Source organism: Carlito syrichta, unplaced genomic scaffold (genome assembly GCF_000164805.1).
Source record: "Carlito syrichta isolate Samal-C Ts95f unplaced genomic scaffold, Tarsius_syrichta-2.0.1 Scaffold314074, whole genome shotgun sequence".
In the NCBI taxonomy this organism is placed as follows: domain Eukaryota; kingdom Metazoa; phylum Chordata; class Mammalia; order Primates; family Tarsiidae; genus Carlito; species Carlito syrichta.
In genome coordinates, this window is record NW_007258170.1 from 165827 (window position 1) to 179995 (window position 14169).

Genomic DNA, 14169 nt, shown 5'->3' on the forward strand with positions numbered 1-14169 from the left:
CTTTGATGCTGCAGCTGCCCTGATGTGGTCTGAGGCCCATGGCCTGTCTCACCTCGTAGAAGCCGCGCACCAGGCTCTCTGTCTGCTGTACTACGCCCCTTTCAATCCTCCATTTCACCATCCGCTCGATGTATTCCTTCTTGTTCTTCTCTGTGACTGGGATGTTGGCTCCCCCTGGCTTCAGCTCTCGCTCGGTAATCTGAGATGACAAGAGGAGAGGAATGACCATCGCTAAATGCTCCTGATGTGAGAGCTGTGACCCTTGACCTTCCAGCTGGAATCAGCCTCCACCAGTTCCAGCCCTGCCCCAGGGCATCCCACAGGCAGGTAACCTGCACAGAGCCAGCACACTACCACGCCCAGTGAAAACTAGTCATGGAGCTGACATTCGAAAACCTCCATGGTAGAAAACAGAGCATTATAAGTGCTGGTGGTTAAGTTCTAAATCCTGACTTTTAACAATGCAGGTAAATTGGCTCCAGATAGCAGCCCCTGGCTTTGGAATGTTTGACAAAACCCATTTCACAAGTTCCTCTAAGGTTCAGAATCTACTACGTCTAGAGAGCTGACATTCAGATGAAGATTTACCTCAAAGAAGCAGAATGACACTCAAGTGAATGCAAATTCAGAACTTCTTTTTCAAAACACATGGAGTTCTAAAACCCAACCAAACAGGAATGCCTAAAGAATATCATTTATGAACTCATATATAATTTATGAAAAAAATATTTTCACCTACCCTTCCACCAACTTTGAAAAAAAAAAAAAACCAGTAATAAGTTGCCTGTATTTTTTTTAAATTTAAGAGACAGGGTCTTGCTATGTTGCCCAGGCTAGTCTCATACTCCTGGACTCAAGAAATCCATCCACATCAGCCTCTTCAAAGTGATGGGATTATAGGCATCAGCCACTGTGCCTAGCCAGTTCTGTTTTTAAGCCTTCTCCAAGATATTGTTTATGTTTTTTCATCATCAAATCAATCAATTTCAGTTCTTAAATCTGAATGAAAGCTAAATATAAATGCCAATCAAATAATCTAGTACTCATGAATAATTGAATTTATTAATAATATTCATTAAATAATTTGCTAATTATTTAATGCCAATTAAGTAATTTAATATTTGCCTCTGGGATGGCAGGAACTTTTAAAACCACATCCTCTACAATGCACACACTCATATCTCATGTGGATAGTTTAGTTGGAAAAAAAAAGATTGCTTTCCACATAAACAGTTCTCACCATCTGTAACTGAGGGCAGTTAATCTGCAGCTGGCATTAGGAAATCTTTGTAGCTGAGATTGTTGGAACTGTGTGTAACCCTGCACTTAAATCACCAGCAAGCCCAAGTCAATACGCATCTGAACTTGGCCAAGGAATTAACCCTTTGCCCACCAATGCCCTCAGTCATCACCCTCAGGCAATGGCATGCACAGCCACAGACCTGCCCAAACACTTCCTCGTTCACGGTGAAGGTGAGGTCCAGGATGTCGTGGATGTCATTGTCCTTCATCCACTGCAGGCTCTGGTGGAACTCTTCGTCGAGGTACTCTAGGTCACTCAGGTCACACAGGCTGAGATGGCAAATGACAGAAACAAACAAGCAGGCACAATTAGCAAAGGCCCAAAGTCACCAGGAAAGAAATTGAAATATAAAGATAAGAACAAGAGAGACAAAGTAGGCAGGGACTTCTGGAATACTCTTAGCCAAGTTCAGTTACCAAGCCACTAAAGTAACTTAGAAATTTGGTGGATTAGAAAATCCTAGACATACAGAATCCCTGAGGCACCCTTGGCCTGTCCCCTTTCCCACAGACACAGACTGGGGAGGTAGGGGGTGGCTGTGGCACAGACCATCCATACACAATGCTAGATCAGGGCCCACATCAGGACAGTTTGGACCCAGTGCTCTTCCTGGCTGAACTGCACTTCCGTAAGGTATTGCTCTCCTAGTGAGAGATTCTGTCTACATTTCTAGACTGTACTTCCATTTGTTTTCTTTTAAAGACTAGACTATGATTCATGTTCACACACACCCCCTTTCCTTCATGCTCCTTATTTTTCTGGGATCCTGAAAACACTAGCCACAGACTCCTTCTTCCCTCATAATACCTTTCTGTATTTCTCCCCCTTTCATCATTTTTCCACTGCAGGGAGAGGATCCACATGAGGTGGAGTTTGTGTTATATAGCCCTGTCGTACATGGTAGCAATTGATTTGCTATTGTTGTTTTGAAATTTGCCCAGTTTCAAGCGCCATTTTGTTTGGTTCAATCTAAAAATTTATCAGGTATCAAGTATGTACCAGGCATCTTAACAGCTACTTGATGAATAGCTGCTGCTCTCAGGAGCTAATGGACTAGCTGGGGAGACAGGCATGCAAGTAGATAAGTTAACATAAGGTGATAAGTGATACACGGGGAAGTAACACTTAAAGTTCATAGGCCTTTAAAATGTATGTTACACTTCAACTAAAAAAAAGTAAGATTGGTGCCAGGAACTGTCAGCAAGCATAGAGACATTTGCATGGACACAGAGATTCTGGAGATGCTTTTTGGAGCATATGATGCCTACATTAAATATTGTAGGATGTTTAAAAGGAATAAATGGAGGAGAAGGGAGGGGGAGAATAACATGAACAAAATGCAAAGGCACGCAGTGTGCAGAGTATGTCAAGCACATCACAGTCCTAGAGAGATAACCACAAGCCAGAGTCTCTAGAAACTGAGGCTAGAGAGGCAGCCGGGCACAGGCCTTGAGTGACATCCCAAGGAGCTTGGTGATTCAACTACTACAAGATTTGATGGGCAACACATGTCACATGATCAGATGTGACATGTGAGTTAGAAACAATTCCTCTGGAAGTTGTAAGATAAAGGATAATTTAAAATGAGGGGGGGGGAGGGTGTGGTTATCATTACGGGGTAAAGACTAATTCATAGATAAGACCACCACAGTCATCTGGCCCAAATAAGATAAATGTTCTAATTTGGGCAGAGATATCAAGGGTGGAGAAGAGAATTATTTAGGAGGCAGACATGTAGCAATTAGTACATGATTTCTCTTGAGGGTATTAAGAAAGGTGTCTAAATTAGGAATGGCAAATAAACTCATATTGAAAGTCAATTCTGATTAAGCACCAATCCTGAGGTCTCTAAGTTGAAAAGATACTTGAGGCCACAGTGAGTTCAGTAGGGAATAAATGATGGGAATGGGATCAGTGTAGGGAATGATGGGATGTGTATTAAGTATCCACCATCCCTGTACAAGGGTGACTCCCAATTTCTGACAAGAGTGACCCAAGAATATCAGCAGAGCAGAGCATAGCATGAGAGGAGGTGAATTTTTAGGGCAGAGGAAATTAATGAGTTTAGTTTTAACCATGCTGACTCTGAGGTCCCTGTGAGACAGCCAAGTGGAAGTATTTGGTGAACCATTGACTGTGTGAGGACATACCTCAAGAGAGACCAAGACTCAGGTACAGGTGTGGAAGTCAGCAGAGGAGACAGGTGAAGGCATTTCTCCACAAGAGCACATGAGATAGTTCGGATGTTGTCTCCTACAAATCTCATATTGAAATGTGGTCTCCATGTTGGAGACCATGTTGGGCCTGATGGGAGGTGACTGGGTCATGGGGCGGATCCCTCATGAATGGCTTGGTGCCCTCCCAATGGTGGTCCTAGTGAGTTCTTGCTCTATTCGTTTACCTGACAGCTAAGTGTTTAAAAGAGCCTGGGACCGCCTCTTTCTTGCTTCCTCTCATGCCATGTGACATGCCTGCTCCCTTCCCCTTCCACCATGATTGTAGCTTCCTGAGGCCTCACCAGAAGCAAGTACCAGTGCCACACAGAACCATGAGTCAAAGAAACCTCATTATCAATTACCCAGTCTCAGGTGTTTCTTTACAGCAACATAAAACAGACCTGTGGAAAAAGCAGGCAGCCAGTACTGGAAGCTTCAGAAACGCTGGAGTTTAGGGGCAAATCAGGAAATGTCACCAAGGAGACAGAAGAGGAAACAGTGTCATGGATGCCAGTGAGGGGAGACCCAAGAGTACACAGGACAGGGGCTGGTGGCAATGTCAAAGTCAGCAGAATATGGCCTTGAAAGAATTATCCAGAAGCCTCCAGAGGTTCTTGGGGGGAAAGAAACCAGCAAGAGTATGTTGAGGGTGTGGCCCTGAGATATGTGTAGGTAGTCAGTGTGGACTATGCTCTCAGGAAGCCAAAAGGAGAGGATGAAAAGAAGGCAATGAAACGCGAAGGTGAGAGGCAAGAGATGGCCCCGTGGCCCCAGGTGTGGCCAGGAGGAGGGCTTCTTCTGACCCTCAAGGGCCCCAAGAAATATCTTGCTCATTTTCATTTGAGGTCTTGGCTTACTTTTTATAGAAAGCAGGTAGGCAGCTTGGCGAGAGAAACGGCTAGACAGAGCCAAGTGATCACTCAGTGCCCTCTTGGTGCTATCTTGAGTGACTCCCCCACAGACAACTGCCTGCTCCTGCCTAGTCTTGGAAATGGTGACTGATGGTGGACAGACATGGCAGGGTCACATTGACAAGAATCACAATCTCACGTGGCAACAATGAAGCCGCTCTGTGAGTGCAGACTTTTCATCTGCCGTCATCAATTACTGTTTTGCACACAGGGGGAGTTTCAGAAAAGGATGGCACCATCCACCCAACAGACACATGAAAAACAAAACAAAGGAGCATGAAGGTCTGAACCCAGAGTGGGCAGCTGGAAGTTGGTACCCGCCAAATATACAAAGCATCTCCTAAGGGACAGGGCCATGAGTCACCCAGGCCAGCCCACAGCTGTTCTATTAAAACTCAGCGTCAAAATCACAAGAATTCCAGGGCCGTGTCTGCAGGACAATAACTGCAGGAGAAGCACATGATGCAATGGATGAGACTCAGCCAGGTGGAGTGGAGCAACACAGGCTTTGGGGGTGAGGTGGGAGCACAGGATCAGAGCAGGAGAAACGCAGCCCCTGTATCTGAAACTGTCCTAGAACTTTAGACCACCAAGCTTGATCACAACAGATTTGAGACAGTGAGCAGATAACGACTTTGACGGCAGATTCTTTTATAAAGTAAGTGCTGTGTGTTCATGTGCTGACCGCACAAGTGATGCAGTGATCTTACATCCTCAGGAGGGCCTTGTAGAAGGGCCGGGTGAAGAAGGCATCCAGCAGGTACTGGTGAATGAGCGCCAGGCCCAGGATCCTCCCACTGAACCGGAACCTGCCAAGGAGATGAGAGTCAGCTTACACGTGGAGCTGCTTCTCGTGGTTCTATTTGCTTTAGGAATGCCTTCTGGCCCTACCCATCTCTGTTTGTCCAAGATGAGTGCCCACAAGTTATGAGAGTCTGTGTACCTGTGAACTGTGTCTTCATGAGGCAAGAATCCATGCGACTTGTTGAGGACACCTGCTTCACTCCATACTTTGAGACACGGCTCCACTCTCATGCCGCATCAATAATATCCACCACATGGCACCCATGTAACCAACATGAACCCCCAACAGCATTTCAGTGAAAATCTCCAAACCACTTCTGGTTTTTTTTTTTTTGTAGAGACAGGGTCTCATTCTGTCACCCAGGTTGGAGTACAGTGGTACCATCATAGCTCGCTGCAACCTCAACTTCCTATGTTCAAGCAATCCTCTTGCCTCAGCCTCCCAAAGTGCTGGGATTACAGGTGTAATCCACTGTGCCTGACTAATTTTTTGTAGAGACAGGATCCTGCTGTGTTGTTGTCCAGGCTGATCTTGAACTCCTGGCCTCAAGTGATCCTTCTGTCGTAGCCTCCCGGAGTGCTAGAATTACAGGAGTGAGCCACTGGGCCCAAATCATTTCTAAGAGTTGCTGACAGAATGAGACCTCTAGGTTGGGTGTGTTCTGGTGTGTGCCTGTGTGAAGACTAGAAGGTCACCTCTGATACAAACACAGCAGCAGGTCCCTTCTGAGGAAAAGCCCAGACTTACACTGGGGAACTTCCTGTCTCTATTCTGCTCAAGTCCCACTCCTGACAATGATTTCCACGTGCAAGAATTATGCATATGGACATTGGGGGGGTTTCTCTTGGGACATTCTGTTCTGTTCTCTAAAACCCCAAGGCTCAAATCTATCCTGAATCACTTTGGAAACTTTATGAAGTTTACTTGTATGACTGGACTTGCTGCTCTTTTTCAGTGATCAAATTTTGAAGTCTGATGCTTCCAAAAGCATCAGCCCACACTGGGAGTCCCACAGGAAGTCTGTGTGTCACGAGGCAGCCATTCTGAGACCGACGTCCACAGTGGGCTTCTCTTGTGCCCCCCGACGTCAGCACAACCCCAGTAGCTGCCACAGAGGGACTCCATGCCACGGCCCAGTGGGGCTCATCTGGAGTGTGAGTCCTGTTGTTAACACCTCCCCTCCACCAATGTTGCTATCATGACTTCAGACTCCCAGAACCTTTTCTGGGAGCCCCACTCACATTCTCACCTTCACTGTCCTCAGGGAAAATGAGCAGGAAAAATCAAACAGGAGCTATGCAAATATGTGATCTACCCATGCAGAGACTTAAGAAGGGTGTGAAGAAGTCTGGAAGTGCGATGTGGGGTTTTCAGGACAAACAGTCTCCAGGTGGGAATCCTAAGTCCGCTTTCCTTGATGATTTTGTGGGAGAGATTAGGAGAGAGGCCACCCTTGGTCACAAACTCCAAGTGGCTAGTGTGGGCGAGTAGCCCTGTGGGCATACCCCATTCTGGCCACCCAACCCCACAGCCACAAGAACCCCCTTCTACTCAGCCTACTCCAGCAGCTCCCACTCCCACAGGGGCACTCCCCGGGGCTGCTCTGGAAGCTGCCTGGTCTCTGGGAGGGCCCTTGCCCTCCTCGCCCTCACCCTGCCCAGAGCTCATAGATGCCCAAAGGCTCCAAGAAGAGCTCAGGGACCTCCCCAGGAACCTAACATCATCACCAACTTTCTTGCAATGGGAAAAAAAAAATCTCTCTAATTTGACACAGCTCACTCAAATGGATCTTATGGGACATAATCTATTTCTAGCCTGAAGACTGATTTGACAACAAAAACAAGAGTCAAATGAGGTGTTTAACCAAAAATATGACTTCATTCGAGAAAAAAATCTTAAAGGAAATGTAGGTACCTCTAAAAAAACAAACAACCCCCCCCAAAAAAAACTAGTATCACAGAATATCAATGGAAGATAAGTGTAGGGAACATGCTCACCATTCGTGGTGATTGTCTACAAAGGCAGACATGGGACTTATTTGTACAGTGTACGTGTCATTGGCTGAATATTCAAATAAGCCATAATATGGGTTAAAGAGTTCTCTGGATACCAGGAAGAAAAACTCTCTGGAAGGTCCACTGTAATCCAGCCTATAAAAGGAAAAACACACAAAAAGAACAATCAGTCATTTTTTCCCTAGACATTATTTTTCCCAGAGCTCAACGTCCTACAGGATGCCCATCAGAAGCCCAATCGTCCACACACCAGGGCTACCCAGGACACCTGTGGTGACCCCCAAGTCCCATTTATTGTGTCTTGACCCAGAACAGTGAGACAAACAATAACCTTAACTGAGCACACCCCAAATGAGAGTGCTCAAAATAGGCAGCGCGTGAGTAATTTTATTGCATGAACATGTTCAAAGAGGCGACTCTTTTAAATATCAGGAGTGCAGGTGTGGGAAAAGGGGGCAGACCAAGTAGGAAAGCTTCATTTAAACAGGGGAAAACCAGACGGTGTCAGCTACAGCCCCTCCTGGGACACAGAGTCCTCATGGACATCTGGAATATTTGTAAATTGAGAAGGAAGAGACGTCTGTGAATGGAGAGAGGATGTCACAGACACGAGGCCTCTACGGAGATCAGAGGTAAATATGGAACAACAGGGTGCAAAAGAGCACTCCAGATTATAAAACACCAAGGAAAATTCTAGACAAGAAATGGAGGTACCTAGTGCTCCCCAAGGAAGGCATTTGGAGAAGAGGTGGGTGCCCCGGCATCTGAACTACAGGAACATCTTGTGTCACCTACATAGATGCCAGATGATAGGGAAGGTTGTGTGGGGTTTGAGGAACCACAAGAGGCCAGGAGTGCAGACAGCAAAACTGCAGGGAAGGAGCATTTGCAGTGAAGCAAATTGTTGAGCTCCATTTAATAAGAAAAGTATAAAACCCCCAACTCTATGATAAAAAGTACACATGTGGATTAAAAACAGGGGACAGAAGAGGGACTGATAGCAGCGGAGAAGTGGGGGCGGGAGGCCAGAAGACCCTTCTTCTTTTTCTTTTTTTTCTCACTCTATCTTCTCTCCCCCTACCTTTTGAATGTGAAGTGGCTGGGATACTAGGAGGAAAAATAAAAACGGCTTTTCCATGTATTCCTTGAGGATTTCAGAGAATTTACACAGAATGGACATCAACTATTCACATACCACTTTCTCAATTTTTGTCATATTTAAGTATATTATTACTATTTATTTAATATTTTTCTTTAAATCAACTTTAAATCTATTTGTCTTTTTGATGTAACCTTGTCTCATACAATATTTATGAAGCTTTGACTTGCTAGCTCTATTGTTTTCCAATATAGGTGAAAAGAAATACATGAATATTGAAATAAAAATGTCAGTCTTAGTGGTAGCTACAATCATTTCCCACAGCACAGTGGCACTGATGCAGCATACCCTCTTCTGGGCTGGTGGGAAACCAGCTGAATAGGACATGCTGACAGGTTTCCCAGGACTGGCAGATCAAGGGTCCCCAACCCCTGGGCCATGTACTGCACAGCAGTTAAAAACCAGGCCGCACAGCAGGAGATGAACTTCATCTGTATCCCCATCTTTGCATTCCTGTCTGAGCTCCACCTCTTGTCAGATTAGCAGCAGGATTCGATTCTCATGGAAGCACGAAACCGATTGCGAACTGCGCATGTGAGGAATCTAGGTTGCCTGTTCCTTGTGAGAATCTAATGTCTGATGATCTGAGAAGGAGCTGAGGCAGTGATGCTAGTGCTAGGGAGCGACTGCAAAATACAGATTTACATTAGGAATGAGATTTGACTGCACAGAAACCACAATAAATCAATTGCCTGCAGACTCACACCAAAATCTTATCAGAGAGTGGCAAGTGAGTTGATGTACCTCAATTGTACAGCTGCATCTGGTGGCAAGCTTTAAGTCAGAATCCGACAGTTATTTTAGTCTGTGCATAGCCTGCCCATTATTTTATTTACCACTTCTGTCTGCATCTTTTTTAAATGGTGAGTTGTGTGATTATTTCATTATATAATAAAATGTAATAATAGAAATGTATACATTACAATATAATAGTAGAAATAAAGTGCCTAGTGCTCCCCAAGGAAGGCATTTGGAAAAGAGGCGGGTTTCATCCTGAAACCATCCCCTTCCCTCTACTGGTTCATGAAGAAACTGTCTTCCATAAAACTGGCCCCTGATGCAAAAAAGGCTGGGGACTGCTGCAGGAGGTGACACTCAGGGGACCCTGAGAATCCCAAGAGGGTACACTGACTGCCTCCATAGCCTCCTCCTACCGAGCTATTTCTGGCCTCTCCGGCCACCAAGAATGAGAAAGGTCCTCAACATATTCAGAGGCTTTCTCTCAACAGGGGTCTGTGGCCCGATGATGATTTGAATATGAATCTAGAGCCGACAGATATACAGCTTTTGGAAAGCCATTTCTATAGGAACCCCAAGTCCAGCAGTTTCCGTGTCTCTGGTCCCTGCCCCTCCTGTCCCTTCCCCACTCCTGGGCATGTCCACTTCCTTCAACCTTCTCTCAGGCAGAGTGGGGCATCTGATGGCAGTCCTTGCTGCTACCAGGGTGGTGTGGCCTCGGCCACAGGGGCTTGGGAATTCAGGACATTTCTTTACTCTAATGCAGGTTAGAATCACTCTACCTTCGGTGCAACCTCTTGACTCTGTAGTCTAATAAGAAGCTTCTCACCAGCTAAAGTCACTCAAACTGTCCCTCTGTCCACTGTAACCAGGGTCTCTTCCCGTCTGCCTGGAGCCAAATCTTCTGAAAATCCAATAACAGCCTACACTTTCTCTATAGAATTTAACTCTGGGAGACAGTCTCCGAGGTCCTCCCAGAAACAGAGAATGCCAGGGATCAAGGCATCTTAGAGTCGTGTCCAATCCCTTCTTCTTGAGGGAAAGACTAAGGCTGGGGGAAGTCACTTGATCAGATGAAGGTTGTGAAGAGTCAGCCTTGAGGCCTGGAGACAGGTGTCCCAACCCCAGGCTGAGCACTTACGGCCTGCTCTTCAGGAAACTAAGTGTTTGCCAAGACTGAAATACATAGCCTACTCTGGGGGAGGGGAGCAGCTGCAAGCACGCCGATGGGCCACATTGACCCCCCCTCTGGTTTTGTGAATCACCTTTGATTAGGACGCAGCTGTGCCTGCTTTTCTGCCTTGTCTGAGGCGCTTCCTGCTACAAGGGCAGCTAGAGAAGGTACCACAGAGAAGGGCTGGTGAAGCCTAAATATTTACTATCCAGCCCTTCACGGAGAAGATCTCACAACCCTTGTTGCAGAAGAAAATAGGTGGAAAACACTGCATTACTAAAATATCTGCTCACTGTTAATCCTCTTCTTCTGTGAACATCTCTCCCAGGAAGGACCACATGACTCCAGCAGCCTGGATGTGTGCAGCCCCTGGAGTGGCCACATCTACCATGTGTGAGACGCCCATGAGTCCCCAGCTGCTGGGGTCATGGCTCTGCCAGGCTGGACATGACCTAGGCACCCGGTGGGTAGGACCACGGTGGTCAAAGCAGGAGGCAAACAGTTCACGAGTCAGCTTACTTACACAGAGACCACACTGGTGCATGAAAAATGGGATTTTACCTGCTTAAAATCAGACTGCTACATTCAGTGAGAAGCAGCAGGCTTTCGTTAAGTTTTGATTCTGAGTGTGTCCATACAACTGCACGTCCCCGAGAGCATCATGACCATCTGTTTACATGTCTGCCTTCCCACACACACCTGACTGGGCCCACCTGAGGGCTGGGGCAGGGCCTCTTATGGCTCACATCTGAAGGCCCTAGCCGCATACATGGTAAGGACCTGATAGACACTGTCAGATCAATCAGGGGAGTTCTATAATGCTTTCTAGATAAGACCAACATCGTTACTGTTATGTGATCATTCTGCATCTGGCAAGTGAATGAACCTGCACAAGTCTGCCTTCGAGTGGATATTAATTCAATGACATGGGCAGGATATGTCAATCCCTAAAAGGTGACTCAATGTGGAACCACTGTCAGAAATCACACGAGTAAATGATGCTTAGAAAGTGTGGTGTGTACAGTAAAGTCTGTTAAAACAAAGATGGACCTCACGGATTAGTCCCCCCCTTTTTTTTTATGATAACAGGAAACTGCTGAAGAGGAGATGGGTGCTCCCTGAGGAGTTACAATGAAAAGGAAGACTCTTTTCCCCAAGAGAGAACAAAGCTAGAAGGAAATGTGGCTTCACCTGGTCAGGTTTTTATCTGCAGTTTTTTTTTTTTAGCTCTACAAATAGTCTTTACCCCTGGATGTGGTTATAACCCAGTACTGAGAACAGCCTGCCTTCAAAGGGTGGCAATCACAACTTAGACATATGCCCTGTGAATTCAGAAGGGCGTGTGGCTGCAGGGATGCCACACAGCACTTCTGGTAATGTCCTGGCAACCTTGTCCATATAAATAGTGACTATGACTCACATCACAGGGCTGCTTTGTCACATTCCTGTTTTGCCAGCTAGGCTGGCTCTACAACCACAGGCTTGGCATGGAGATACAGAAGCCCTGGACAACGGGTGTGTGTCCACACAACAGCTGTGTCCGGGGCACTGCTGGTAGGCACAGCTGTCTTGGTAGGCCGGGTGTGGTGCAGCCCCGGGAACTGGGGGTGCTTGAGACATCTGCACGTGGTCAGGTAGCATTCCACTGGAGTCGCTAGTGACACTCAGCATTTGTTAAAATAATGGATTTTATCCTCCCATTTGTTATTTTCAACTATGAATTTCTGAAAACAAAGTATTCCAACAAATTAGATCATCAAATGAAAGAAAATGCCAGCCCCCGAGAGGCCACGGTCATCTCGTAGAGATGGTTCCAGCACCGTGGCCCTCGCCCTTTTGACAGGCTCCATGGCCCTCACCCTTTCTGACCCACTGCCAGTGTTTACAGCAGTGAGGACAGATCCAAGCCACTGCAGGGGCAGGGCCGGCAAATGTGCAATCGTGACAAAATCAGCAAGGTGTCCCAAGCAGTGTACTGAGTCAAGCCTAGATGCAGATGCACCTTCTCCAGCCGGGTCTGGGTTATCTAGATTCTCCTACAAGTGGTTCTGTTTTGGAAGAAAACAAGCAGCCATCAAGTTTGGCTTGAAGCTTCATAGATTTCTGAGAAATGACTGGTCAAGCTCAGGACCCCAAGCAGCTCCTGGTGAGGAAGTGGCCAGTCATCTGTGGAAATGGGCTGGCTACCTTCTAAGAGAAATGGTGGGAACCGATGTGGAACACCATCCTCCCTAGTTGCTCCACATGTCTGTCTCTGGGGAGAGGTTATGAAGGAGATCAATGTTCTGGAAGGTTCCTAAGCCCACACTGACCCTGCTGGCCCATCTCCCCGGAGTCCAAGTGTGGCTCTGCAGGACAGGTGACTGAAGTCCTATAGATGACACCTTGCACACAATGAGCTCATTCTTGCTTAAAGAAAGGTGACTTTTACAGGTTATCCCAGGGTCTATGCCCCCCCCCCCTCACCAGGCCGTCATTCCTTGACTGTTGTGAGTGCTAAGGAGTTAGTGGCCCCACACCTTGTCAGAACATCATGTCTAACCCAGCTCACATCAGACATCATGTAAGCTCTAGTTGCTAGGACTTTCATTCTAAAGGAAATGACATGCTGGGGACTGGGCAGTATTTCTCTGTCCTTGACCCCAGAGGAGCTGCTTCTTGGTAGCCTGGCGCTTGGTAGAAGCAGGCACCACTACATGCACCAGCCAGGATGTCTTGGTTCCCCCTACCTGCCCTGGACCTCCCCTCCCCACAGTTTCGTGAAGGCAGATCACCAAGTTGGATGGAAATTTTAAGACTAGAACAAAACCTCCAGCTCTAACCAAATTAAGTCATTCATCACAAGATGCTGCTTGAAAACCATTTACTCTGATAAAATGCAGAAGCAGAACACAAAGTGTGGTTTTACTGAGAACTAATCATTGCTGTCACCTAGTAATGTATTGCATGACTAGGCTCTAGGGTTATTTTTAAATTGAATATGTGCACCTCCAATATTCTGGGATTAATTGCACCTCATGTGGAATTTGTAGCCTTTTTGTAAATTTCTGACTATAAAATTCCTCATCATTTTCTTATTCTGCTCTTTTATTCCAGGAACATTCCACATATCATGTTTCAGCTAGCAGCAGGGCTGAAGTCCCTATGAATCTGCTCATCCACACCTTTCTGGAGCATGGGTAGATGCATTATTCTTAAAAGTAAGTCCACTTTTCTTTATGCCTTAGCCAATCTACTGTAAACAAAGAACTGATTATGACACCAATAAGAATTGGAAAGTGTCATTCCCTCCTAGATAATGTCAAGTTGACAGGACAACACACCTGTATACCAATGCTCTGACTGAATTGGACTTGCCATGGAATTAATGCATCTGTGTGCTTACTTCTTTACCAACCTTAAATACACACGGAGTATTCACAGACCAAAACTCACCCTGGTGGCAGTCACTCATCAGACAATAAGAAAAGAAGGGTTGTTCAGGAAAACACTTCTTGAGTCTCCCAATCCTGACTACAGGTTTTCTTTTAATAAACTATTTTAGGATAGTTTTTTTATTTACACAAGAGTGGCAAAGATGGTAGAGTTCTTAGAGACACCCACACATGGTTTTCTTCTTATCAAGACTTCCTATTCATATAGCCCATTTGTTATGATAATGAGCCAATATTATACATTATTACCAACTTTATACAGACTTTATCCAGTTTTCCCTAGTTTTTGCCTGCTGTCCCTTTTCTGTTCCATGACCCTATTAAACGACAGGATGTTTAATTGTCATGTCTCCTCTTTTTTTATTTTTTTATTTTTTGAGTTGGAGTCTCACTCTGTCGCCCAGACTGGAGTGC

The 14169-nt window shown here is 45.9% G+C and overlaps 1 protein-coding gene across 1 annotated transcript in view; it reads right to left on the bottom strand.

Annotated features, from left to right (window-relative positions):
• LOC103273512 (E3 ubiquitin-protein ligase HECW2) overlaps window positions 1-14169 on the bottom strand; it is a 54894-nt gene that overhangs the window by 18863 nt on the left and 21862 nt on the right. Inside the window, exons 6-9 of the mRNA XM_021719013.1 lie at window positions 7233-7385; window positions 5141-5239; window positions 1443-1572; window positions 53-199 (exon numbers count right to left, since the gene is read on the bottom strand). Of these exons, the coding sequence (XP_021574688.1) occupies window positions 53-199; window positions 1443-1572; window positions 5141-5239; window positions 7233-7385 (529 nt within the window). The remainder of the gene's footprint in view (window positions 1-52; window positions 200-1442; window positions 1573-5140; window positions 5240-7232; window positions 7386-14169) is intronic.